The sequence below is a fragment of the Capricornis sumatraensis genome, chromosome 3 (assembly GCF_032405125.1).
Source record: "Capricornis sumatraensis isolate serow.1 chromosome 3, serow.2, whole genome shotgun sequence".
NCBI classification, from domain to species: domain Eukaryota; kingdom Metazoa; phylum Chordata; class Mammalia; order Artiodactyla; family Bovidae; genus Capricornis; species Capricornis sumatraensis.
Window position 1 is genome coordinate 72387285 of NC_091071.1, and position 27800 is coordinate 72415084.

The 27800-nt window shown below is 43.1% G+C and overlaps 1 protein-coding gene across 2 annotated transcripts in view; it reads left to right on the forward strand.

The window, feature by feature from the left end:
- Positions 1 to 27800, forward strand: part of STK39 (serine/threonine kinase 39) — a 316468-nt gene that overhangs the window by 99854 nt on the left and 188814 nt on the right. For both annotated transcript variants that reach the window (XM_068968272.1, XM_068968273.1), the window contains exons 6-8: positions 19021 to 19130; positions 19389 to 19490; positions 21615 to 21748. In XM_068968272.1, coding sequence (XP_068824373.1) covers positions 19021 to 19130; positions 19389 to 19490; positions 21615 to 21748 — 346 coding nt within the window. The remainder of the gene's footprint in view (positions 1 to 19020; positions 19131 to 19388; positions 19491 to 21614; positions 21749 to 27800) is intronic.

Sequence of the window (27800 nt, forward strand, 5' to 3'; positions counted from 1 at the left end):
GTGTCACTTTGGGCAGCATCTCTGCTTTTTGGGAGGGAGATTATTTTCCTTAGTCAACCATGGAAATACATTTTTAGCTTTAGTCAGCTCCTTGATGACTAAAAACTTCTTCCAGGACAATTTGTGACTAGACTTAACTTGTTCCCAGTATTCAGATGTTATTCTCAGGGAGCCAGAAAAAGGTGTGCAAGGTGGTGGAGTTTTTATACCCATAGCTGCTGGGTTCCTTTATGTTCTCTTTGTGTTCTTTGGCACTGCTCAGGTGTACTTGGGTGCGAGAGAAGAGTGTTCCTCATGTTATAGGGAAGAGAAGCTGGTGCTTCAGGCAAGCTGGTTTGGGCTCCCTATGTGTACCAGATGTAGCCCTGATTCATATGAGAGAGTTCTGAAGTCCACAAGGCATCTGCATGAGGAAATGATGATGTCACTGTGTTCACGGGTGCTTTGGTTTAGAAGGTGGGCTCTGGCACCTGACTGCTGTGGCTTCAATCCTGGCCCTGTAGCCATTTAACCTCCCTGCGTCTCAGTTTCCACCTCTGTGTAATGGGAAAATACCAGAGGGCTAAAGGAAGTAACACACATTCCATGTTAGAATTAGTTAGCTCATATTGCTTTCCTATTGAAATAGGGGACACCTTTAATTATTTAAGGCATCCTAAGATCAATAACCCTTATGGCAGAAAGTGAAGAGGAACTAAAAAGCCTCTTGATGAAAGTGAAAGAGGAGAGTGAAAAAGTTGGCTTAAAGCTCAACATTCAGAAAACGAAGATCATGGCATCTGGTCCCATCACTTCATGGTAGATAGATGGGGAAACAGTGGAAACAGTGTCAGACTTTATTTTGGGGGGGCTCCAAAATCACTGCAGATGGTGATTGCAGCCATGAAATTAAAAGACGCTTTCTTGGAAGGAAAGTTATGACCAACCTAGATAGCAAATTAAAAAGCAGAGACATTACTCTGCCAGCAAAGGTCTGTCTAGTCAAGGCTATGGTTTTTCCAGTGGTCATGTATGGATGTGAGAGTTGAACTGTGAAGAAAGCTGAGTGCTGAAGAACTGATGCTTTTGAACTGTGGTGTTGGAGAAGACTCTTGAGAGTCCTTTGGACTGCAAGGAGATCCAACTAGTCTTTCCTAATGGAGACCAGTCCTGGGTGTTCTTTAGAAGGACTGATGCTGAGGCTGAAATTCCAATACTTTGGCCACCTCATGCGAAGAGTTGACTCATTGGAAAAGACTCTGATGCTGGGAGGGATTGAGGGCAGGAGGAGAAGGGGACGACAGAGGATGAGATGGCTGGATGGCATCACTGACTCAATGGACATGAGTTTGAGTGAACTCTGGGAGTTGGTGATGGACAGGGAGGCCTGGCGTGCTGCGATTCATGGGGTTGCAAAGAGTCGGACACGATTGAGAGACTGAACTGAACTGAAGATCACAGTGAGAGAAGGAAATGGCAACCCACTCCAGTGTTCTTGCTTGGAGAATCCCAGGGACGGGGGAGCCTGGTGGGTTGCTGCCTATGGGGTTGCACAGAGTTAGACACGACTGAAGCGACTTAGTAGCAGCAGCAAGATCACAGGGAGGCGGCTGGGAAGGCAAGGCTTAAGGCAGCCTGTGACCTCCTGCTTTAACGTTTTGCTCTCCCGATTTTTTTCTTCTTTCCATCAACTTCCTCCGTGTAACCAGAGAGAATCTACAGTGCCGATATGACCACTTGATTTCCTGGCATAAAGTCTAAACTGTTGCTGAGAGTATAAAGCCGCAGCTCCCTAATGTGGCATATGAAGGCCCTGCCTGATTCTCCAGTCTTTTCTGCCAGTGCTTTCTCTTCTTTGCAATCCCCCTTCTTTACCTGGCTCACTTCTCCTTCCCAACTCAATCTGGGGCATTCTTTTCTTGAGAAAGCTCTTCCTAGCCTTTCTACAACCAACATCCTTGCTGCATTAAGCATCTTACCTTCGTAGTTTGAATGTGTTCCTAATACACTCCAGCTAGATTTCCTGTTATGGGATAGTGAAGTAGAGTTTCTGCGTCCCCTTTTGCCCTACAGATGATATCCTTACCAGCGGTAGAAATGCCATGGTGCTCATCTCAATAATACCCAACAGTGCCTGGCACGTGGCAGATGTTGATGAACTTTTGGCCAATGTGATCTGCGCTGTCTCGGCTGGCTTTGCACACATAAGCACTGCTCAGTGATGGGTTGCACGTGTGACTCACAGCTGAAAGTTCAAACAAGCAAGAATATATCAGCTCGACAGAGAGGAAGGTGAAGATATTTGAAATATTTAGGCATGTATCCTATATATAATGCCTATTTTTTAAGGCTGAGATAGTTTGCTAACAAGCATTTTTCAGCTCTGATTTTAGACGAGCTTTGCCTTAGCCAGCTAGCAATGAAATGAGTAATTAAATCAAGAAAGAGTAGAGCTATAACATGAATTGAGAGACATGGGGCACATTAAGAAAATAGAGTACAGGGCAAATGAAAATCTTTCAGGGGGGTATAAATTGTTTTACAGTGAACCAAAATATGTTTTGAGTTTCAGGAAGTTGATAATTATGTGAATTATGGTTTAGCAAATTATGCCAAAACTCTCATTTATTCCTTTTTAGGGGGGTTAAGTAAATAAAGGTGACAAATTCATGTGACTTCCTGAATTTCATGATCTTGACAGATGGTACCATTTGGTGAACTCTCTAGTGTGAGCCATGCATACAGTGAGTTCTGGGAACTTAGTTTTCCTTTCCATCTATATACCCTCCGGGAGAAGTACTTGGGGAGACTTTCAGCAGCATCTCATCCTTTAACAGCTGCTGGCAGTTGTTTGAGCAACAATCTGAGGAAATCTTACTGGGTGAGCACAGTGGGGGAGAGCCACTTTGCTCTGTGCTCCTGCTGGAATTTTTCCTCAGCTGTGCACGTTCAGCTGCAGGGGGACCGAGCTGGGGTTGAACTTCAGGAGAGACCTTTTTCACTCCCTCCCTCTCTCTTCATCCCTTCCTTTCTTCCTGCTAAAGGCCTGCACTGTCCTGATTAAATTGTTATATATTACCGCAGGCTTACTAAGGTCTAGAAAAGAAATAGTTTTTGAAAAGTTTTAAACTTTTTAATTGAAGTGTAGTTGATTTACATTGCTGTGTTAGCTTCAGATAACAGCAGAGTGACTCAGTTATATATATTTTATATATTTCAGATTCTTTTCCTTAGGTTATTACATGGTATTGAGTATAGTTCCCTGTGTTATACACTAGGTCCTTGTTGGTTATCCGTTTTATATATAGTAATGATGGTGATGTGCTGTGCTTAGTCGTGTCCGACTCTTTGCAACCTCATCGACTGTGCCCGCCAGACTCCTTTGTCCATGGGAATTCTCCAGGCAAGAATGCTAGGATGGGTTGCCATGCCCTCCTCCAGGGCATCTTCCCACCCCAGGGTTTGAACCCAGGTCTCACACATTGCAGGCAGATTCTTTACATCTGAGCCACCAGGGATGCCCAATATAGTAATATATGTATGTTAATTCTAAACTCCTACTTTATTTCCGTCTCCCTTTCCCCTTTGGTAACCATAAGTTTGTTTTCTGTCTGTGGGCCTATTTCTTTTCATTTGTAACAATTTTTTTTTTCTTTTAGAGTCCACATATCATATGATATTTGTCTTTCTCTGTCTGACTTATTTCACTCAGTGTAATAATCAGTTAATGAATGGGCTTCCTCAATGGCCCAACAGATAAAGAATCTTACAGGAGACATAGGAGACGAGGGTTCGATCTCCGAGTCAGAAAAATCCCCTGGAGGAGGAAATGGCAACGCACTCCAGGATTCTTGCCTGAGAACGATCCCATGGACAAAGGAACCTGGTGGGCTACTGTCCAAAGGGTAGCAAAGAACTGGACACGACTGAGCGACTAAGCACAGTGACTGTGGGTGTGACCATGTAGTAAGTTTAAATTTAAAGCGTACTGAGCGATAGAGTTCACTGTTATGTTCCTTGTATTTTAGTCACTCCTCAGTGTTGAGAGTTTTAAATGTGAAGTTTTCTTTATCACAGATTTAAAAATCTGCAGATTCTTCGAAGATTGCATTATCCTCCACTAATCTGTCTTGAAACTTTGTGAAAATGATGTGAATTGTTCCTTTAAATACTTCAGGCAAATGGAATTGTACTATTTTAATCATCTCCCATAGGGACCATCTCTTTTAAGAGTATACAGATGGGTCTTTCAGGTTTATTAGAAGCTTCTGATAGTAGAGCTAGTTGAGTGGAGATTTGTATGAAAAAGGCCGCCTGGAGGTATATGAATATTGCATTGGAAATTTAGACTCGTTAATATTTGATCTAAGTTGCTTGTGCCTGTCTTTACAGGTATGTCCAGCCAGGAGCCCCAGTGACTTCAGAGTTTGCCTTTGACTTGAGGAATGATGATTCCTGTATAATATGCTTACCTAGGGTGTTCCTCTGCTCTGCTGTCAGCTCAGCTGAGTTGGTCTTACAGATGAGGGGGCTGAGGACTACTGAGTGATTGTGGCCTCTTTTGAGGTCATTCTGAAGGTTGTAAAAGCTCATTACTCTTCAGACCTCCCCAGAATTCACTTTTTATCCTCGGGTCACTATCCTCGCCATTAGGCTTCCCACCCCCTCCCCTGTTTGCCTCTTAACTCTATGCTTTTTGACAGTTCTGCTGTCTTGGGGCCGATTTTTTCAGCTGTAAAATAAGGAGGTTTGACAAGATGTTCTCTGAGGACCTGTCTTGCGTCATAGTGTTTGAGTGTCCCTTCATTAACCTCACTTACTAAAGGCACCCTCAGTCCTGTTTGAAAGCATTCAAATCAGAGGGTGGTCTTGGGCGTGGAGGAGAGAGAAAGCCAAGCATGTGCCCTGTGACTTCTTTCACCAGAGCATCTTTCAACAGTATCCCTCCCTCCCCGATTGGGGAGCCAGGGAGGAATGGTTTTTGTGACTTGGGGTTTATTGGTGGTTTTCCTTTGCTCGCTGTGATGATCCTAGTTGATAGAAAGCTGATCCTAGTGAGCTCTTGGTCATGTCTGTCTTTAGACTTGAGAAAGCTGGCTCATGCCTCCTGCAGCACAGCTGGTCTGGGATTACTGCTGCTTCCTCCTGCTGTTGCCTCACCAGTGTGGCCTCTGGCTCCACTTCTCCCCAGAAGTTCACCTGCTTTGGGGAAGGTACAGTGGCTCTGACACGGATGGGCCGATTATCAGTGGTTTGCCATCATCTTGAACTAGTATTCTCCCTTCGTGCTGGGGCTGATTGGCCGTACTGGTCGGCCACACTGTGAGCCAAATGGGAATCGACATCAGCCACCACTTAATCTTCTGTGGTTTTGTCTCCTCTAAGTGTGCGTTGTCTTGATTGTGAGAATGGTTGAGGAACTGGGGAGGGTTGGAGCTTGTGTAGCCTCTGAATTCTCTGTTGAATTTTTAAAATCATTTGTCTCTGTCATTGTGGATTCATTTTGAGTCCATCTGCAAAGCAGGAACACGTGCTGAGAACTTTTCCTTTACACGTAGACATACAGCACACGTGAGGGAGCCTGTGTTGGCAGTTTTGAGAGGCTGCCTGCATGAAACATCAGGGAAGTGTTTCCCCATGAAACACCTATCACGGGACGGTTTGCTTCTTTGTGGTTCTTTTTTTTTTTTGAAAGGTGAAACTCTAGCTTTAGGGAGTAAAATGATATCTTCTGATTTCTCATTTTGCTGTCAGAAAAGTCTGTGAAATTGTCATTCTCTGATGTTTCAAAGACAGTCAGGACCGCCTCTCCCCATTAATGGGAAACATGGAGTTGCCCAAAGCGGCTGCAGGTGGCTATCTAGGGCCCAGGCTCTGGAAATGTGGCAGGGCCTGTCTTCTGATCATGAATGCCTTGGACACCATGCCACGTGTGGGTGGGGGCTGCATCCTATCGAACCAGCCTAGGCCACTGAGTACCGTTTGCTTATAAGAAGGAATAGATAGAATTGAAAACCAGGAGTCTGATTCTGGGAAAGGAGTGTGGGTGGAAAGCAAGTTTTTCAGAAAACTCTCTGGTTCTCTCAGGTTTCTCTTGGGGTCTGTCCTTTCTGAGCAGCACAGGTGGTGTGTGAATAATTGATTACTAATAGTAGATAAGGTGCTGACATATTTATTATTGCCTTGCCTGAAAGATGAGCAGATCCAGGGTTATCAGCTCGATGATATAAATGCCGTCACCCTCACACAATTGCATATCAGAGGTTTCATGAGTGGTAGAGGGAGGAATAGTGTTACAGAAGTCTGTGCTGAGGCTGATGCTTACTCACAGCCCTTCTCCTCTGGGCCTTGGCACCTCCAGTGAGCAGCTGTTACAGACGTATTGCTAATAAGCATTGTGATGATAAGTTATGTAAATATATTATAGAGAGATTTTGTACAAACCTGAGTATTCCCACAAAGCTGTGCCACGCGTGTGAATTTGTCTTGCATGACACATTAGAATCACTGGGTCAGACAGTTCTGTGTAGGACGTGATTGTTGTTTTCAGTGTTGTCCTTGGACTCGCCTGTCATAAAATACATGATTGTGTGCTCAGCTTTTTCCATGCCACTCTCTTTCTCCCTCTGTGGTTCTCTTCACCTCAGAGATGAGGGAGGGACACCCTGGAGCTGGCTGTACTTGGCGAGCTTCTGGTCAGACTGAACCATGCTGCATCGAATCAGCCGGGGCTCTTCCTACAGTGCAGATTCTGATCCACTAGGCCAGGGGTGGCACCCAAGATTCTGTATCTTCCGGTGGCTTCCAGATGGTGGTGATGTTTCTGGTCTGTGGACACCACCTTTAAAAAAAAATTAAATAGTGTCTGTTTATTAGCTGGCTTGAAAAAATTTTTTAAATTGGAAGATAGGTACTTTATAATATTGTGTTCCACAGCAGTGTCAATCAGCCATAAGTATACGCACGTATGATCCTTCCCTCGTTCCTTCCCTCTCGAGCCTCCCTCTCACCCCCCTCCCCACCCCACCCCTCTAGGTCTTCACACAGCACCTGGTTGAGCTCCCTGTGTGATACAGCAACTTCCCACTAGCTATCTGTTTTACATATGGTCATGTATATGTTTCAGTGCTACCCTCTCAATTCATCCTACCCTCTCCTTCCACTGCTGTGTTTGGACCCCTCTTTGAATAGCAACAATCTAGGTGAGAATTTTGAAGATTTGTCTCACTTTCTATTTTCCTAGAAGTGTATTGTTCCATTTCTGGAACATTTATGTAAGCATAGCCCCAAACAGAAACTATTGGCAAAAAGTGAATTAGGCACTTCTTGCAGTATGTTTTTCTCCCCTTGAGACGCCTGTGCATTTATTTGTTTTGATTTGTGCCTCTGGCATTAAAAGCCATGCTTAAAGCTGGAACTGTTTAAAACTCCAAAACTGCACTGTGTGCTAAATTGTTTTCTTGCTGATTTTTGCCGAGTCCATTTGGGGATTTTATCGATTTTGGGCTCTGATGCAATGATTAACCCTTAGCAGCCAGGAAGTTTAAATAAACATGGCTGGGCTGGAGAAAGACACGGGATTCTAAGAATTAACTAGCCTTTGGGTACAAATACCAGAGTACTGTCCAGGGATGGAGCAATATGGACATTTAACAATCTATCTAACAGTAGTCAGTTTCAGGGTTGGTGCAGAAGCCCATGGGTAGCACAGAGGTCACGGGCTCTTTCCTACTTTTTGTTCTGCACATCCTCGTGTGACAAGGAAAGGAGCCTTTGTAGGGTGGTTCTGTATTCAGGCAGAAAAATTTCCCACAAGGGTCTATACCATATTCCCCTTGGATCCCATGGGCCAGGACTAGGGGAGACCCTCAGACCAGTCACCAGACGCCGTGATTAACTTAGCCCTTGTACGATTGATCAGGATGCTGGTAGAGAACAGAGTGTGGATGTTGGGTAGGCAGCCAACAGTGTATGCTGCCAAGGACTCATATCCTGAAGAAACTACCACATGCGTTCTGTGCCCCTCATTGTATAGCTTGTGCAGCTGTTGCTCAGAGAAGTTAAATGGATGAGCAGGGAATGTAAATGGGATCACACACAGGCCCGTTTGATTCCAAAGTTCCTTGTCAGGGTAGAAAGGTGGCTCCTCCCTACTCACAGTGGCCCCCACCCTGGTTCCTCTCCTCTTCCCTATAGTTTCGGGGCCCTTGGTGGGGCCTCACTGGGAATCATCAGGACCCCATGGTGGGGCTCTGAACAGGGGCCAGGTATTCCTCACCAAGTGTGTCACTATTTGGCCTCTGACTTAGTTATGCTGATACTCATGGTCCGATGAAACACCACTGTTGGAGAGAAAACTTTGCCTTTGAGCAAAGTGGCATTATTTCAAGAAGGAAACCAGCCCACTGAATGTTGGCGGCCACTGTGAATGTAGGCCTTGCCACATCCTGCCTTGGCCCCCTGGGTCCTGGGCTGTGCTTCTTGCCCTGGATTTTCCAAGCGCTAACCCGGAGGTGCAGCATCCCCTGGAGGACTTGAGGCATCCTCTCTGCCCGTCTGAGTCCCTGCTGACCCGCACTTTCTCTTGCCTGGTTTCAGGGATTCCCAGCAGGCACGAGGCGATGCTTCCCTTGGCGCCCCCTCCCCTTCCCCGCTGTTTCCACACAGACTCGGCTTTTAGTGCCTGGAGGTCTGATGACGCTCTGAGGATGGCAAACCTCCAGGAGAGTGAAAAGTTGTTCCTATTTAATTTACAAACAGAAATAAAGCAAGCAGAAAAACTGGTAGAAAAGGCTGGGCTTCATTATACATTAAAAAAAAATAAAATTGAGAAACAGTAATTTGGGCAGTTAAAAATGTGAAAAGTGCAGTGCTCAAGGATGTGATAATGGGGTAAGTGTCGCAGTCAGAAGGGAACAATACTGGAAAACTGTTGGCTTCCACATACAGGATGAATTATGTCTGAAGATTTTGCCTTGTTTTACTTCAGATGCCTTGTGGGGAGAGAGTTTAGTTAGGGCTGTGATCAGAGGAGTGCTTCAGAAAGACAGTTGGATCTGCAGTTGGAGGAGGCATGCCTCTGATTCTGTAATTGCTAAAGCCTTCACTTACTCTGATCTATGTTTTTACTCTCTCACCAAGAAAATCAGAGAGTGGAAAGGGCACCTTGGAATTACTAGCAAAGAGAGGATGATACCTTTAACATAGTTTTTCTATTCATGTTGTTTAGATCACGTAATACTCACTCTATTTAATGTCATATTTTCCCATGTTAGCTCTCACTAGAAGAGAGGTATTGTGTTTAAATCAAGGCTCTGTAACATTAAAGCTACAGCCACTCCAGTTGGACGTTATTGTGCTTACCCAACGCTTCCTGAACGTAGATGGGGAACACACCATTGACACACATTTTCCTATTGGGTTGGCCAAAGCATTCGTTTTTTTTCCATGAGAAGGCTCTAGTGGTCCTCTGTCTTTAACTTCATGTGAAATAATTTTGTTAGCTTGTATTGTGACTGCTGTTATATCAGTGTGTATTAAAAAAAAAAACTTAACAAAATTGAACTTTTGTGTAGCCATTTTAACACTGAAGGTGAAAGAAAAATAGCAACATTTCCAGCATATAATGCTTTATTATTTCAAGAGAGGTTAAAAATGAAGCTGAAATGAAAGCAAACAAGATTTGTGCAGTGATGGCTAAGGTACTGTGACTGATCAGATAATGTCAAAAGTGGTTTGCAAAAGTTTTATGTTGGAGATTTCTTGCTAGATGATGCTTCACTGTTGGGTTGACCAGTGGAAGCTGATAGTGATCAAGTCAAGATGTTAATTTTCTGGAAAAAAAAATCAACATTATATCATATGGGAGATAGCCAACATACTCAAAATATCCAAATGAAGTGTTGAAAATCATTTGCACCAGCTTGGTTATGTTCATCCTTTTGTTTGGGTTCCACATAAGCTAAGTGAAAAAACCTTCTTGACCGTATTTCAGCATGTGATTCTCTACTTAAATGTGAAGAAAATGTTCCGTTTTTTTAAACAAATTGTGACAGCAATGAGAAGTGGATACTGTGCAGGAAGTAATGAGGAGCGGAAGATGATGGGGTAAGTGAAATGAACCACCACCAACCACCCCAAAGGCCAGTCTTCATCCAGAGAATGTGATGTTGCGTATATGGTGGGATTGAAAGAGAGTCCCCTATTTTGAACTCCTTCTGGAACATCAAACGAGATTAATTCCAGCAAGTACTGCTCCCAATTAGGTCAACTGAAAGCAACACTTGATGAAAAACATTCAGCGTTAGTCAGCAGACAATACATAATCTTCCATCAGGATAATGCAAGACTACATGTTTCTTTGATGACTAGGCAAAAACTGTTACAGCTTGGCTGGGAAGTTCTGATTCATCCACCGTATTCACCAGACATTGCACCTTCAGATTTCCATTTAGTTTGGTCTTTACAAAATTCTCTTAATGGAGAAAAAATTCAATTCCCTGGAAGACTGTAAAAGATATCTGAAACAGTTCTTTGCTCAAAATAATAAAAAGCTGTGGGAAGATGAGATGATGAAGTTGCCTGGAAAATGGCAGAAGATAGTGTAACAAAACAATGAGTTCATTGTTCAATAAAGTTTTTGGTGACAATGAAAAATGTCTTATTTTTACTTTAAAATCAAAGGAAATTTTGGCCAACCCAATAAAAAAACAATATACAAAACTAAACACGTTGTTTAAAACAAAACAACTGTCCATACAATTCCTAACAATTAAAAAAAATTTCTTAATTGTATATTATACTCATTACTATATTTTGCATAATTTAAATCATAATGTGGTTCTTTGTATGTTCTTTATTCACCAGTGTTGGCGGTATTTCATTTTAAGGAAACCTGTGGGACTCATGAAGACTGGAGGCTGGCAGCCCTGGAAATGTCCCTGGATGTTTAAAAGCACATTTCAGTTTCAGGAGTAAAGTTTTGAGTCTGTCATGAGAAAAATAAAGATAAGACCAGAATCAAACCAAATTATCATGGGATTGTTTTTGATATAAATATGACATTCAGGATTAACCAGAAAGCCTCAAACTAGTTTTTCTGTGTTGGGGAATCACAACTAGGTTTTTACACAGGGATGAGCTCAGAAGCTGTTCAGTATTAACCCCGTTATTCCTTTTTTATGTTTTCTTTCTGGTACTGAAGAATATACTGAGTTTCCCCACAAAGGAGCCTGGGGCTGTGTGGCTGAATCTCCTCTGTGGAGAACTGTGCATTTTGTTCAGACCTTCAGTAACTTGCTACGTGGTCATTGGCAAGTCATTCCATGTTTTTTATTTTTTCCTTTTTTTCAGTTCCAGTACTCATTAAATTATCACATTTTCTTAAGAATTTGTCTCATCCCGTCCTTTTACAGTGTCTCCACTCAAATATAGACCCTGTTGATTTTATTCTTGGGCAGTGCCTCTGGTCTTCCCTGTGTCCAGTCTTTCTCCTTTCCTGAACATCCCTGCAGGATTACTTTCCCCCAGTTCTCCTCTTGACTGGAGAGAAAGCAACAGGAGTCTAGGGTGGTAACTGGATCAAGTACAGTTTCCCGTACCTAGAACTCAAGACTGTGTGGTTGGGCTCTTTGATAAGCTCAGTGCCTCTTGGTTTTTCCAGACCTCGAGGAAAGAGAGGTTCCAGGGCCCTGCTAGCTACTGTGACTCTTGCTGCCTCAAACCCCCAGCCAGCCACTTGGAGATCTGCAGGGATCAGTATCTGTTGCAACCCATTTTGAATACATTTTAGGAAGCTCTGAGCTATCAAATGTTGATTCCATTGCTCTCTAGCCAAGTGTGGAGTGGAATTAGCCTTTTTTTTTTCTTTTTTTAATGCCCAACTCAGGTTCTCTTTCACAGATGTTAGTAGGTATGATAAATGTTAGGGGTAGGTTCGGGGGGGGGCTTCTCACCCATAATATCACTTCCAGGTTTTAAGGAAATGAAGTTTCAGACCAAATTTTGCCATTCGTTAGCAAGCAAGAACCCTGAAGATTCGCAGTTTGTTCTGTAAGATCAAGGAGATTCCTGTTTTCTGGCTTCCTGGGTGAAAAAAACATTTGCCTGAAGCAGACATGCCAGCATTCTAGATGCAGTGTCCTTGTACACTTGTACTTGGCATCTAGAATCTAACTAGACAGGATACTGGTTAGGGATTTAGCTTACACTTGGGCCAGGCTGGACGCTTTTTTTCTGTTCATGTGAGATGGAGAGTATATCTAAAATATTTTAGCCACTCTCTGTGTGCTCACTACTCTGACTTTCACCAGTGAAAACCTGTTTCTAACATGCATCATGCCTGTCAACAGGTGACTATTTTCCCCAGCGATAGCCCCTTTTGGGCATTCACCTGACCCCTACTCATCTATACTTAGATATGGACAACAAAAATAATTCTAACAGCTGCCTCTGGCATCCTGAGTCAAGTGCTGCCAGACCCTGGGCTCAGAATGCCAGTTGACCACCTGGGTTGCAGTACCACAAATATAGCATTGCATGGTGTATACTGAAGTATTTTGGGTAAATTTTAAACATAACACACAATCAGCAGATTAGGGTTTTTAAAAAAACTTTTATTTATTTACGGCTGTGCTGGATCTTTGGTGTGCGTGGGCTTTTCTGCAGTTGTGGGGAGCAAGGGCCGCTCTCTCGCTGTGTGCTCAGGCTGCTGGTGGTGCGGCTTTGTGTTGTGGAGCACGGGCTCTAGGGCGTGCTTGCTTCACTAGTTGCGGCTCTTGGGCTCTCAGGCGCAGGCTCAGTCATTGTGGCTCACGAGTTCAGTTGCTCTTTGTCATCTGGGAGCTTGCTGAATCAGGGATCGAACCCGTGTCTCTTGCATTGGCAGGTGGATTCTTTACCACTGAGCCACCAGGGAAGTTCCTGGCAGATAAGTCTTGCAGACTAAATCAGGCAGATAGAATTGCTTTATTTTACTTTTCCATCTTTTTTCTTTTTTAAATATACTGAATTTGTGGTCAGTAACAGCAAAAACAAGAGATTTTATTAATACATCAAGATGGTGATGTTTTGCTTTTTCTGGGAAAATGGCATCAGCAACACCAGGGCCCTTTTCCTCTGTGACAACTTTCTTCTCCAGCTGAATAGTCAAGGCTTGATTTAGAAGATGCTGACAGTGGGCTCCTGGGAAGGGCCCTGGACTTCCTAATGCCCTCCCCCACTGAGATGGCTATCAAGTGCGTTTCATCGTTGAGATCATGCTGTTGGTTTTCAGGACCCTCTCCCCTCCTGTTCCTGCCTGGGTTCCTGTGGGTGTTTGGGTTTTTGAGCCTTGCAGCTGTCAGACAGCTTTCCTTCTTGGCTCAACACTTGCACTTTGCTCATTGCTGCTTTGTCTGGAATGTCATTTCCTTTTGGGCTCATCTGTCCAGATCTCAAACCCATCTCTAAAGCCGGGTCCAAGGCCTACTTTAAGATGGAGACCTGCACGACTGTACGATCCTTCCTCCTCTGCTTTTACCCAGACAGCAGAGCACAGCGTTTGATTCTACACATTGTTCTGTTTCGTATCTTCTCCCTCCCTGATGGTAATATTCCTAAGGTCAGACAGCTTAGCCTTCCTTTTTTTTTTTTCCCCTTTGCCTGACTGGCTTGTGGGATCCTGGTTCCCCAAATGGGGTCCAGGGGTCGAACCCATGTGCACCCTGCAGTGGAAGTGTGGGTCTTAACCACTGGACAGCCAGAGAAGTTCCAGCATCACCTTCTTATATTTTATACCTACCACTGTAAAATCATTAATCTTATCCCCTCAGCCCAGTTAAAAGGCAGAGAACAGTAGCTTATTGATCTACCTAAAAGACGCTTACTCCTTGGAAGGAAAGTTATGACCACCCTAGATAGCATATTAAAAAGCAGAGATATTTCTTTGCCAACAAAGGTCCATCTATTCAAGGCTATGGTTTTTCCAGTGGTCATGTATGGATGTTAGAGTTGGACTGTGAAGCAAGCTGAGCGCCAAAGAATTGATGCTTTTGAACTTTGATGTTGGAGAAGACTCTTGAGAGTCCCTTGGACTGCAAGGAGATCCAACCAGTCCATTCCAAAGGAGATCATTGGAAGGACTGATGCTAAAGCTGAAACTCCAATACTTTGGCCACCTCATGTGAAGAGTTGACTCATTGGAAAAGACCCTGATACTGAGAGGGATTGGGGGCAGCAGGAGAAGGGGACAACAGAGGATGAGATGGCTGGATGGCATCACCGACTTGATGGACATGAGTTTGAGTGAACTTTGGGAGTTGGTGATGGACAGGGAGGCCTGGCGCGCTGCGATTCATGGGGTCACGAAGAGTCGGACACGACTGAGCAACTGAACTGAACAATTATTTTACAGTATTTTTATCCATGGTAAAAAGAAATAGGGGAGTGTTATAAATGTGAAAATAATGTAAAAACAAGCATTACCAAGAAGCCTGAAAACAGAGATCCAGAAAGATTAAGTGCCTTGCTGGAGTCACACAGTTGGGGAATAGCTTAGTGTTTGGTCTAACCACTTATCTATCCTGTACCTGGTCCCTTAGAGCTGTGTGCTATTTCCTGACAGCTCTGCCACTTTCTAGATCAGGTAGCAGCACCCCAGAACCCTGCAGATCCTCCCCAGGGCTCAGCAGCGTTCACATATCGAAACACGACAATTCCCAAAGTCACTGAAGTTGTATGTCACCAATTAGGTAAAGGTGATGAATGCATGTTGAAATAACCGCACCTAAACAGAGCAGCGGTGGAAAAGCCCCGTGGCAGCAAGAGCTAGGATGCTAAAGATGGTTCTGTCATTAATGAGGACCAGCAGAGTGTCCTCTGCTGATGGTCCTGCCCTTAGTGGAGGGAACATTGTGTCCAGATGATGATGCAGAGGCCAAGGCATCATCCAAGCGCAAAGGCTGCACTGCTGAGCGTGAGGACGGTGGTGGGTTCAGGCAATTAAAAGTAGGTAGTTTAGGAGGGCTGGGCTCAAGGCCGACTTCCCAGGTGGCGCCAGTGGTCAAGAACCCGCCTGCCAGTGCAGGTAGCCTTAAGAGACTTGGGTTTGATCTCTGGCTCGAGAAGACCCTTTGGAGGAGGGTACAGCAGCCCACTCCAGTATTCTTGCCTGGAGAATCCCATGGACAGGGGAGCCTGGTGGGCTCTGGTCATGGGGTCGCACAGCGTGGGACGTGACTGAAGTGACTTAGCAAGCACGCACAGGCTCAAGGGCGTAATTTGGGAGAAGTGATAGATGAGGTGGGAGAGGAAAGGACAGTCAGAGTTAACATGTTGTGCTGAGGGATTCTAACTTGATTCTGGGAGAGCAGGGAGCCTTTAAGACTTTTAAGGAGCCTTCAGTTCTGTGACATAGAAGGGCCTGATTGCTGGAGGCTAGATCTGGGGAAAGCAGGCCACTGGTGAATTAGAAGGTAGCCACAGGAATCTTGGCTTAAACCAACGCAAGAGCAGTGGGGAAGGAGAGAAATGGATGGATTCAAAAGACGTGAGAGCCTTTTGTTACCAGGATGACAGCATTCTTTCTGGTTTGAGATGCAGTTATTCCTGGAGGCTGGTGAACTTTATGTGTAGCCTTTGATTCCACGTTGCCAGAGAAATGTTCATGGTTTCTGACCCACGTGTATCTGGCTCCACTCCCTTGAGCTGTCTAGCGGTCTCTCTCAGCAGTCAAGGGCGCTCTTCACTCTTAGTGCCCCATCCCCTCCTTCCACTTGTCTCATATGAGCTGTCTACACGGAGTATACCTGCCTTCCTGTTTACACAAGCACGCTGTATACTTCACTCCAGAAGTTCTCTTTCTCAGTACATATAAATCTTTTTCTATATACATTGGCCGTACTTAGGAGTGAATTGTACCTTTATTTTGTAGTCATAGGGGTGAGCAGATGTTAGGATTGGTGTTTTCTGCTTGTGGAATTCTTCTGAGCTTTTAAGATGTTTAATGATCTGTTTATGACTTAAAAGGGAGTGTTCTAAGTGGAGACTGTGAGTACATATGTGAATCAGAAAAATACTTTGAAGAGGTATTGTCAGTAATGAATTACAACTGTACATCTCTCTCAGCTATTTTTGGAGCTTTAAAAAGGTCTAATCAGATGGTATTTTTAAGGAATTAAAAAATTAATGTTAAGAGTGGATTTTTATCTAGACTGTATCTTTTAGGAAGATATATGTTTATTTGGGTGTAGAGTTGCTTCAGCTCCTTGGAAAAGAACTTATTTTTCCTTAAGGCAACTTGTACCCATATTCTTAATTATTTACAGATGGTATGTATTTATTTAATATTATCATATTTTAAAATTAGTTTAATAAAAATGGAATGTTGGGTTCACTTTTAAACTTCTTTTCAGAAATACAGGTGAAGTTGAAATTTATATTTTGGAAAGCCTTATCTCGTATTGTCTCTTCCTCTAGCCAATATGGAAGATGCTTACGAAGGAATAACTCCATCTGGCTCTTCTGTAAGAGAATGAACGTTACCTCCTGCTACTTGCAAGAGATTGGTTCAATGGTTTTAGAGGTTTCTTTTTCACAGAGTTTGATTTTTTTTCTGACTGTAATGTAAAATAGAGTTTGGCACATGTGTGCAAATTAAACTATATGACATTTTCAGAATATTCTTTTGCTCACTATTAACATGAAAGTAGCAGTTGGAATAAAGACTCCCTTTGTCAATTTTTGTCCTTTTACTTGAAGTTGTAATCCTCTTGGGAGTGGGATACATTTAAATGTAAATAAAATGAAACAGTCAGCAGATTTCAACTCAGAGAACTGGTTCCGGTGTTATTGCGTAACTCAGTAATGTCGGTCTAACACAAATGCCAATATTTGACCTTGGTTTGTTCTTGATGCTGTTCTTCGGTGATTGCCGGCATCCTGGCAGTCACTAGGGGGCCCAGCTATGGAGAGTTATGTGAGAGCAGTTTGAAGGGGCTCACACTGTGTAATCTGGTACAGTGTTTTGCAGTATTGACCCCCCCCCCATTTTTATTACTATTTGTTGTTGTTCAGTCACTAAGACTTGTCAGACTCTTTGTGACCCCCATGAACTACAGCACGCTGGGCTTCCCTGTCCTTCTCTTTTTCCTGGAGTTTGCTCAAATTCGAGTCCATTGAGTAGGTACCCTTATTACTATTTACCTGTCCTTGAGTTGGCTCTTACTGATAGGTCTGTACTAGCTCTAGATAGTTGATCCTTTAACTTATTAACTAATTTTAACCATTAGTAAAATCTAAGCACAGATTCATGAATTAATAATCATTGGGGTTCCATCTCTATGAGCCTCTCAGATGCTACAGTGGTAAAGAACCCACCTGCCAGTTCAGGAGAGGCAAGAGATGTGGGTACTGCTGATTTTAAGATCAAGTCCATGTTAGCATCATGACCTAGAAAAAGCTTCAGTTCAGTTCAGTTCAGTCGCTCAGTTGTGGCCGACTCTTTGTGACCCCGTGAATTGCAGCACGCCAGGCCTCCCTGTCCATCACCAACTCCCAGAGTTCACCCAAACTCATGTGCATCGAGTCGGTAATGCCATCGAGCCATCTCATCCTCTGTCATCCCCTTCTCCTGCTGCCCCCAATCCTTCCCAGCATCAGAGTCTTTTCTAGCAGCAAATCACTTAAGTTTTCTCCACTTTGAAAATACAATATGTGTAGGAACAATATGGGCTTCCCTGGCGGCTCAGATGGTAAAGAATCTACCTGCAATGTGGGAGACCCAGGTTTGATCCCTGGATCAGGAAGATTCCCTGGAGAAGGAAATGGCAATTGACTCCAGTATTCTTGCCTGGAAAATCCCATGGACAGAGGAGCCAGGCAGGCCACAGTCAATGGGATCACAAAGAGTTGGACACAACTGAGCAACTAAGCACAGTACAACATTCCCTCTCTACTTTTACATATAAAACCGTTTTTGTATAAATGCAGACACATATACAATATGCTTAATTAATTTATTGCCTCACGAGAAGAACTTCCAGTATATGATGGATATCAAGAAGAGTATTATTTCATTCTACAGACCTTTCTATCTATACTTATGAAAATTATCCAGAAAGCACACATTGGAAAGAAAACAATCTTTGCTGACTGGGCTTTTTGTTTGTGTTGATTGCTGCTGCTAAATCGCTTCAGTCGTGTCCGACTCTGTGCGGCCCCAGAGACGGCAGCCCACCAGGCAACCCCGTCCCTGGGACTCCACTGGAGTGGGTTGCCATTTCCTTCTCCAATGCATGAAAGTGAAAAGTGAAAGAGAAGTCGCTCAGTCCTGTCCGACTCCTAGCGACCCCATGGAGTGCAGCCTACCAGGCTCCTCCGTCCATGGGATTTTCCAGGCCAAAGTACTGCAGTGGGTTGCCATTGCCTCATGTAGACAAACCTGGGCGTGTTGGCTTTATGGATCTGGGTTTGTGGATTTGCCGTTATGTTTTTGGCTAGAATGTTACAGAGCACTGTTCAAGCAAGGGCCTGGGAATGTGGAAGCTGGATATTATTCATTCTTTATTTCAAAAAAATAAATCCATTCCCCGAACATTGATGTTGTATAATTAAAGAGGCTAGAAAATAATCAAAAGAAAAACATAAAAAGAAACACGTGCTAGTTTTACTGTCTTCAGTGTTATAAACGATTTTCTAAAATGAATCATAGCTAAAAGCTAAGATCCTTTTTCCAAAAGCTAAGATCCTTTATAGTTAATTTAGGGCTTTGGGAAGGTGTTTATATTTTTACTGCAAACTTTTATGTTTGGTTAAGACTTGTGATGCCTTTTTGGTAGAAAATATAAGTTGATATGTTGAGCTTTTGGACTGGGCTTGCTGACCTGTGATGAGGGCATACTCTGAAGTGTAGGGGGCCGCAAGTGGCAGGAGTGCCCTGGTGTATGGCTGAGACAACTCCATCATCACTGTGAGGCCCGCCAAGAATAGAGATGTTCATAAACTCAAAATTTGTAAGCTATAATGTCTTACATAAAATAAGGATGATATTTTTTTCCCTTTCAGATTTTGGGGTAAGTGCTTTCTTAGCGACAGGGGGTGATGTTACCCGGAATAAAGTAAGAAAAACATTCGTTGGCACCCCGTGTTGGATGGCTCCTGAAGTCATGGAACAGGTAAAAAAATAATAATGTTTTGATTGACACAGTATAGTTGTACATATCATTAATACACTAACATTTCATTCAAATCAGTCGTTTTACTAGAATGCGTCATGTAAGGTTTAATTCCTGATTGCTGAGCCTCAGCAAAGTAATATCAAAGTTGGGCACACAGAGCGGTGGACTTCTGACATAATACGGAGCCCCCTGCCCCCATCATGTGTAACATGCCTGCCATATAATTGTGTTTTTTTTTCCTGCTTCCTTTCTTAGGTGAGAGGCTATGACTTCAAGGCTGACATGTGGAGTTTTGGAATAACTGCCATCGAACTAGCCACAGGAGCAGCGCCTTATCACAAGTATCCTCCTATGAAAGTAATTACTCTTGGAAATAACATGTCGGGTTTGAAGGGTGATTTAACAGAATCCATTCGCTAATTCTCTTTAACATAGTCATTCTTTCTGAGGCCCAAGGAGATTTAATGGAGGGGTGCAGCTGAGTTAAATGTTGTCTGATGTTCTCAGTGGACAGAATGGAATAAAAGCAGCCTGGTCCCCAGCCTTGAAGCCTGCTTTACATTCATAGCACAGAGGAGTGTGGTCAGATTGGCCGATGGAGGTTGATAGCTGTGACAGATGCTGGCCGTTACTCTCTTTATGGTAGAATACCCCTGACTCCCCAAGAAAAACCTAAAAATAGATTCTAGTGATATCATCTTTACAGGTGGATTTCCAGATTTTCAGGCTTTTTTTTTGCCTTTCCATGATCCATAACATTTCCCTCTTGTTCTCATAGTGTCCTGTTGGTAATTCATCTGAAGTATGGGAGCCCAGTGTTTTTAGGAACGACATACGTTTGGATACTATTTTTAGATTTTTTTGTTATTCTTTTAACTGGGCCACAGCATCATTTCTGTTAGTTTTGAGGCAGTGGTATCAGGACTGTTTTATCCAACTGGATTTTGTTTTGAGGCTGAAATAGCTTGAGTGGAAATTATAAAGGTATTTTACAGAGAATATGGTGTACGTTTCAACTTTTTTCTAGGATTTTATTGGAAAAGCTTAGGAGGATTAAAAAAAAAAAACAGGATTAAAAAAGTTAAATACTCTTACTGATTAATAAGTTAACAACATTCTTGTTGTAGATAATGTTGAAGTACAAATAAATAAAGAAAACAGTCGTCCATAATCTCATCAACCACAGATGACCCCTATTAAAATTGTAGCATAGTTGATTACACTGTTTTCTCTATATTTAATATACATATTTTTAATATAGATAGGATTCAGGGATTGCATGTACACACCTGATTTTGTTAGCTGAAAATTTAAAATTGAGGTGTAAACAATGGAAGCGACGTTTCAGGGAAAAAGCACTGGAATAACCCTGAGGACTTTCCTTCTATCTGGTTTTTCTCTATTATTTTTTCTTAGGTCTTTTTTTTTTTTTCCCCCCACTTTTTAGTGTTTTCCACTTGAATCCATCACATTGCTAATCCCAGCCTAAAGTCCTGTAGGACTTCTTCAGATCTGACAGATTTCCCACTTTTCTTTGGATTGCTATTATCCTCTACAAACAATAAACTGTCACTTTAATCCTTCATCTTTTCCCACATCTGAAAGCACTTGAAAAGAGTCTTGGCTTTATAGCATTTGCATAAATTAAGGCTGATTTATGCATTAATGAGTTTTTTTCATTATATAGATCAATAGTTTGCTACAAAGTCTACTCTTTTTTTTTTTTTTTAGCAAATAATTTTGATGTTAGTGTGAAAGATTGGAATTTTTTTACCTTTCCGATGTGAAAGCTGTATTTTCATGTAGTTTTGTCCCTTTCCAGAAGCAGCATGGCGTTTTGTCCTGGTTATGGGTTTTAGCAACTCAGCTGTATCCTGGCCATCTTTCAGTGTCTCAGTTTTGCCAAGCCGTTAAACATTCCTGTATGTTTTTTCATTAAGAGAAAGAAGGAAATCGTGTGTTACCTCCTGGGATGTTGTGGATTTATTTCTAAGGCTGGTAATGTGTTACAGAAGCCTTGAGCACGGGCAGTTCCTTACTTAGGAATGACCTGTAAACATGAACATTTCCCTGCTGCTCTGGGCCTCTCTCTTCCCCCTCTACCACCCCCTTTCCCAGACAGAGCCCCTGTCTCTGCACTAAGCTGGTGCTGGAGCTGTGAGGCTACGTGCTCCTGCAGGCTGTGTGAGAACCAGTTCCCAGGAAGCTCTGTCCCAGCCCCTTTGGGAGATCACGTTAACACATAGAGCAGATTTTGTAAGTTCTGTCAATGGAATAACAAAAAAGGTTAAAGGGCACGTGAACAGCTTTGCAAAGGGAACTGAATAGTTTGAATACACATCTTCTAGAAAATGAAAATCATGGGGAAGCACTTAATGTGTACCTACTGGAGGAGGGTCTTTGAGACTTTGATGAAAAAACTCATTTGTAGCAAGCATTGCCTGTCCTGAGATCGTGTCTTCCCGTTTGTTTCTGCTGCAGGTGTTGATGTTGACTTTGCAAAATGATCCACCCACTTTGGAAACGGGAGTAGAGGATAAGGAGATGATGAAAAAGTATGGCAAGTCCTTTAGAAAGTTACTTTCACTGTGTCTTCAGAAGGATCCCTCCAAAAGGTATGTCAAACAGAATGAGTGGCCATGGCTGGGTGGAGTCCTGACGAAGCATGGTTTGTGGATGGGGAAGAGGCTGTGCCCGGACGGGGCTTCCAGTTCAAGGAGATCCAGCTCTGGTCCCCGTATTTCCAGCCTGTTAGTCGAAGCTTGGATCTGAAAGGGACAGAAGTGAGCGAGGACCAGGGAGAGACAGAGGGAAATTTTCAGTGTTAATAAGATTGGCTGTGCTTGTTAGGTGTGGGCTCTGTCAGCAAAGGAAATGAAGTAAAACAGAAATCAGAAGCAGTTGGCAGCCGCACATTCAGAAGCTGAGCTAATATTCTGCACTGTGTAGGTTGAGCTGACCTCTCAGGATTTGAATATCCTGCCAGCTCCAGTCTAAACCAGGCAGAGCTATTGAATTTTGCATGAGCTTCCTTTGAGTTGCAGAACAAGTTGTTTGTGCTGTTTTAAAAGATTATCAGTAAAGAAGATTAACATTTTTACATTCAAAAGATTAATCCTATAAACAGAAGCAAATGGTTTTAAATTAACTTTAGTATTTCCTCTTTAGTCTTGGGTTATCGCCCTGCACTGTGGCATGTCTGTTTTCTGAGTTTGTCTCTTCCGTCTCCCTTTCTGTGATCTTGAAATATCCTGGGTAGTGAAGAGTAGAGCCCAGTGTCCTTTGTCACTTAGAGAAGGTTCATGACAGGGAGGGAGCACACTCCTTCGCTGAATAGCCTCCCTTAGTGGTGCTCGGCTGTGTGCAGCTTTGACCTCACACAGTGTTAATGGATTACACACCTGTAGAGGCTGCCGAGAAGTTTCTGGCTACCCTCATCCATCCAGAACTCTGATTTGATACTCATATTCCAAAATATCACAACTGGCTTCTCTTCTGGAACTTTCTTTTTCGGGGAGGACCTGCTTTTCAAAGGATTCCTTTATTTTTAAGTTCTTGATGAAACTTGAGCCATTTTCTTTTACACAGTGATCTACTGTTTGAGTTGGCTACCCTTCTCTAGAATAAACACACTTTGCATTATATTACCTGTTCTTTATAGTGATTTCTTTTGCATTCACTGAATTTGCCTTGAAAGAAGAAAAAAGTGAAAGTTGCTCAGTCATATCTGACTCTTTGTGACCCCATGAACTGTTCAGTCCATGGAATTCTCCAGATAAGACTAATGGAGTGGGTAGCCTTTCCCTTCTCCGGGGGGTCTTCCCAAACCCGGAATCGAACCCAGGTCTCCTGCATTGCAGGCAATCTTTTTACCAGCTGAGCCACAAGGGAAACCCAAGAATACTGGAGTGGATCCCTGTCCCTTCTCCAGCAGATCTTCCCAACCCAGGAATCAAACTGGGGTCTCCTGCATTGCAGGTGGCTTCTTTACCAACCGAGCTATCAGGGAAGCCCTTGAACTTGCCTTGAAGCTTCTCTATGTCAGTCACCTTTCTCATGAAGCCAGGTTCAAAGACTTAGCTGTTAAGCATCTTGAAATCATTTGTTGTAACAAGGATGCAAGACTGACTGACTTTCCTCTTTCCTATTTGGTGTCATCTCCAAACGTAAGTTTTTGGCAAGGAAAACAGTTTGATCCTCCAAACCCCAGTGAGAGAAGAGCTTGTCCTCCCCTTTAGCACTAACTAGATTGTGACCAATGGTCTTTGTGATTCTTAGTTGAGATCCCACCTAGTGGGATCACAGTTCCAGCTATTTTGATAAAAGATTCTGGAGGGTAGAATTGTTGGGCTTCCCAGGTGGCTCAGTGGTAAAAAATCCTTATTCCAATGCAGAAGACACGTGTTTGATCTCTGGGTCAGGTAGATCCTCTGGAGGAAGAAATTTGGCAATCCACTCCAGTATTCTTGCCTCGATAGTCCCATGGACAGAGGAGCCTGGCAGGCTGCAGTCCACGGGGTCACAGAGAGTCAGACACAAGTGAGCGACTGAACATACACAGAATTGTTAGTGTACTTCCTGATATGAAAATATATCCCTTTAGGAGACTCATAGTTTTGTCAGAATAGACCATCATACTTTATATTTAACATTCCATCTATTTTTCTCAATAATCTTGAAAGTGTTTCCAGGTTTAATTTGTTATATGAGCCCAAATGTCAGGTTCCCATCACCCCACTAAACAATAACAACAAAACTGTTAGAAAAGACCTGTACAGCCGATATTCAAATTCTTACGTCTTTCTCTCAAAGTACTCTCTTAGTAATGGTATTGATTTACAAAGGATGAATAGTTTAAGGACTTTTAAAAGGTATTTCCTCTATGACATAATCTTCGCACTGTTGTACGATTCTCCTCTATAACAGAGTATTAGTGGTGCGTAAACTTCCCAGGTGTTTCATTCTTGTAATGAAAAAAACACAGTGTAGGAAGTTTGGGTAAAGATGATTTGCGAGATGTGAGGATGGAAAAAAACAGTATTGTGATTGTGGAATTATTATATAGGATGCAGTTAAAATATGTATTCATGATTGAATTAATAAGTAAACATTTAATTGTTGTGCGAGTCTGAAAGTATGAATATTTCCTGTTTTCTCTGCCTTTGCTTATATTGTCCAAATATTTTTCCTCTTCTCCTCTCCCCTTTCCACCTGTCTTTCACAGCTTCGTTCAAAGGCCCCATATTCTCAAAGTTAGATACATTTGGGTGAGCGTCCTCGCCCTTCTTCCTCATCACCTGTATGCCTCAGTTTCCTTGTCTGTAAAATGGGCTCAATAACATCAGGTCCTAGCGTTACTGTGGGGATGGAACAAGATAATGCATTTAAAGCAGAGAACACAGTGCCTGAGTATTTCTAAGTATTCCTGAAACTGGGATTGCCATTTTCTTTCTTTCTTCATTATTTGCCTGTCTTTTCCTAACCAGTGGAGTCATTGCAACTTCTGGTTTCCTACAGTATTCGAAGATATGTCTCTTGTAGCACTTACTGCACTGTGTAGGTTAATTGACTTGCGTGTCCAATTTCCTCATGAGTTTCCTAGGTTTTTAGAAGGAGGGTCTGAGTCTCTCATCTTTCTCTCTCTCTTTCTGTCAACAGTGACTGGTCTGCATTACATACTCAGTAGTATTTCCTGAACACCTGCAAGCAATGGGGGAGTTTGCAATTTGGGGATGATTTAGACTCATTGAAAAGAATTTCAGAGCCAAACCAGATTGTAGTGGGTTGAGAGAGGGGTGAAGGCAGGAGTTTTGATCCTTACATTTGTTTCTGTTGCCAGCATATAGATCCTCTACGTGTAGTCTAAAAGCAGTTAACTGGTACCAACACCTTGGTTTTACTCAGTGCCTTTTTTTAGCAATGAGTGAAAACATATCACTGGGTAACAGTGACCAGAACGGAATCATTGCAGTGTGAGAGCCCTCAGGCTAGCTGAGAAGGAGCTGTGCTTTCTATCAACCTTAAGAACTCTTGGAACTTCCCTTTGCCTGAGAGCTGGGTGTCAGAGTTCTTTGCCTCATCCAAGTCTGTGCCCTGCATTTGCATAGACAAAGATTTGCTTATATTTGCATAGCAGAACATTTTGTTATTCTTAAAAAAAAAAAATCCTTTCTCTTAGAGGCTACATATTTCATATGGAGGGCAACTATAAAAATAACTAGCATTTTTTGGGCACATTTTTCCATCCACAAAAGAGTGGATGTTGCATAGATGAATCCATTGGAAACAAAACTTAAATATTTCTTTGGGGGGGGGGGCACGGTGAGAAATACAGCTCTGCTGGAGGTGAGTGTATTGTTAGACGTTAAAATACAAATTTTCAGAGCTATTTAAACTGTATCATATTCATCCTGAATCCTTTGAACATTATTTTAAGTCTTGGTGGACTTTGGCTTATCCACACGTATTTGAATCCTTTAAGGGATTTTCTTCTGAGAATGTTGGTGCTTGCAGACTCCTTCCGCATTGTTTTTAAGGATTTAAAATTGAATCATTGTTCAAAGCCTAGGACCTCATTACAGTTGCTGGTATAGCATTTTAGCATTTCTTGTAATATGGTGTTTGCTTGTAATATTGTATTGCTTGATAATTGTTAGTGGCCTTGTAAGACATAACAATGCTTGCAGAATTCTTTCTGCTGTAGTACTCGGCTAAGAGGCAGGCAGCACTGATGATTCCTGCATTAACCCTACACTAGTAATCTCCATGGGCTTCCCAGGGGGGCTCAGCAGTCCCAGTAAAGGAGATGTGGGTTTGATCCCTAGGTCAGGAAGAGCCCCTGGAGAACGAAATTGCAGCCCACTCCAGTACTCTTGCCTGGGAAATCCCATGGACAGAGGAGCCTGGTGGGCTGCAGTCCATGGGGTCGCAAAGAGTTGGACACGACTGAGCGCACGTAGACACACAGTAATCTCTGTAACGTAAGAGTAAAACACGCAAAACATATAGAAACCCTAAAACCAAATGGGCAGCGTGCATCTCGATTTTTCTCACGCCTTCTCTCACGTTCTTCGCTTCCTCATTCCTCCTGCTTCTACTTTTCCACACTTGTTATGGAGGTAGTTTGGCATAGGTAGAATTCAGCTCCAAAGGGATCTGCTGTTTAGGTCTTCTCTTTTATAGAGTCGAGGCTACCTGTTATTTGAATATTAACCCTGTTAAGAAAGGAATGTGGCTTTTTAAACGACTTCTCATTTCTCACGTCACTGTGTTTCTGTGTCTGTTGATGAAGTTGAGTAGAGTTCAGAGAACAGGGTTTTCTCTTCAGCATGCTTTTCCCCTTGAGAGTCTTGATGACCGCAGAAATGGCCTTGCTGGGGAGGGAAACAGTCCCGGGCCTGTATCCCTGGGTTGTTGTTGTTCAATCACTCAGTCATGTCCAGCGCTTTGCAACCCCGTGTTGTAGGCTCCTCTGTCCTCCACTTCTCCTGGAGTTTGCTCAGATTCCTGCCCTTTGAGTTGGTGACGCCATCTAAGCATCTCATCCTCCGCTGCCCGCTTCTGCTTTTGCCTTCATTCATCTCCAGGTATATCTGGCATTTCCCGGCCTTCTCTTTACATGGGTCCTACACTCGACCTTGGTAAGCTGAAGTGAGGAGTTGGGGGTTTAGAGGAGAAAGGAAGGCATTTGTGACTTTCCTTCTCATTGCACGCAGATACACTCTTTCCTTTTGTTTCTTGTTAGCCCGAGTCTTGTCTTCATTACATCATTCTCCTGTTCTCTACTATATTGAATAGATGCTTTGAATTTGGTGCTAACTCTAGTTCCAGAAGTTGTAGTTTGGTGCTCAGATGTCTAGTAGCATCACTTTTACCCCGTATTTGATTCTGGCATGAAATTGAGCTATAGCAGTTTTGTGGTCTGTGTTAGGCTTTGGGGATACAAAAAAGTGAACACTGTGTGGTCCCTTCCTTGGAAGGGCTTGTAGCCTAGTGAGGTGGAGGCAGGGAGATACAGAAACAGATCATTGCAAAATGAGTGTGGGTAGATTGGTGTGTGAGCAATGAATTCTACTTGTAGGAGCTGGGAGAAGTATCTGTGAAGATGGATGCCATTTAAATGGGTTCTTGATGGATAAGCAAGGGTGTGCCAGTCGGTTACAAACAATTCTGAAGCACAGCAGTGTGCTTAGTCATGAAAGAGCAAGGCATGGGTGAGACCGTCACTGTGTTTGGAGGGTAAGTTGGCGTGGGGCATGATGGGAAGATCTCAGGCCACTAAAATCCTTTAGGAGGGATAAGAAAATATTTTTTGTTTAGAAGCCAGCTAGGGAGCAGTGTGGATGGTGGGTTGGAATGAGGAAGAGAGAAGTGGCAGACAGACTAGCCAGGGGACTGTGTCAAAACAGTATTGACCAGAAAAACAGTGAAATTGTAAGTGGCTCAGTTGTGTTCAACTCTCTGCGACCCTGTGGACTGTAGGCTGCCAGTCTCCTCTGTCCATGGAGTTTTCCAGGCAAGAACACTGGAGTGGGTAGCTGTTCTCTTTCTCCAGGGAATTTTCCCAACCCAGGGATCCAACCCAGGTCTCCCACACGGCAGGCAGATTCTTTACCGTCCGAGCCACAAGGGAAGCCATTTGACCAGAGAGAGTGGAGGATTTCAACC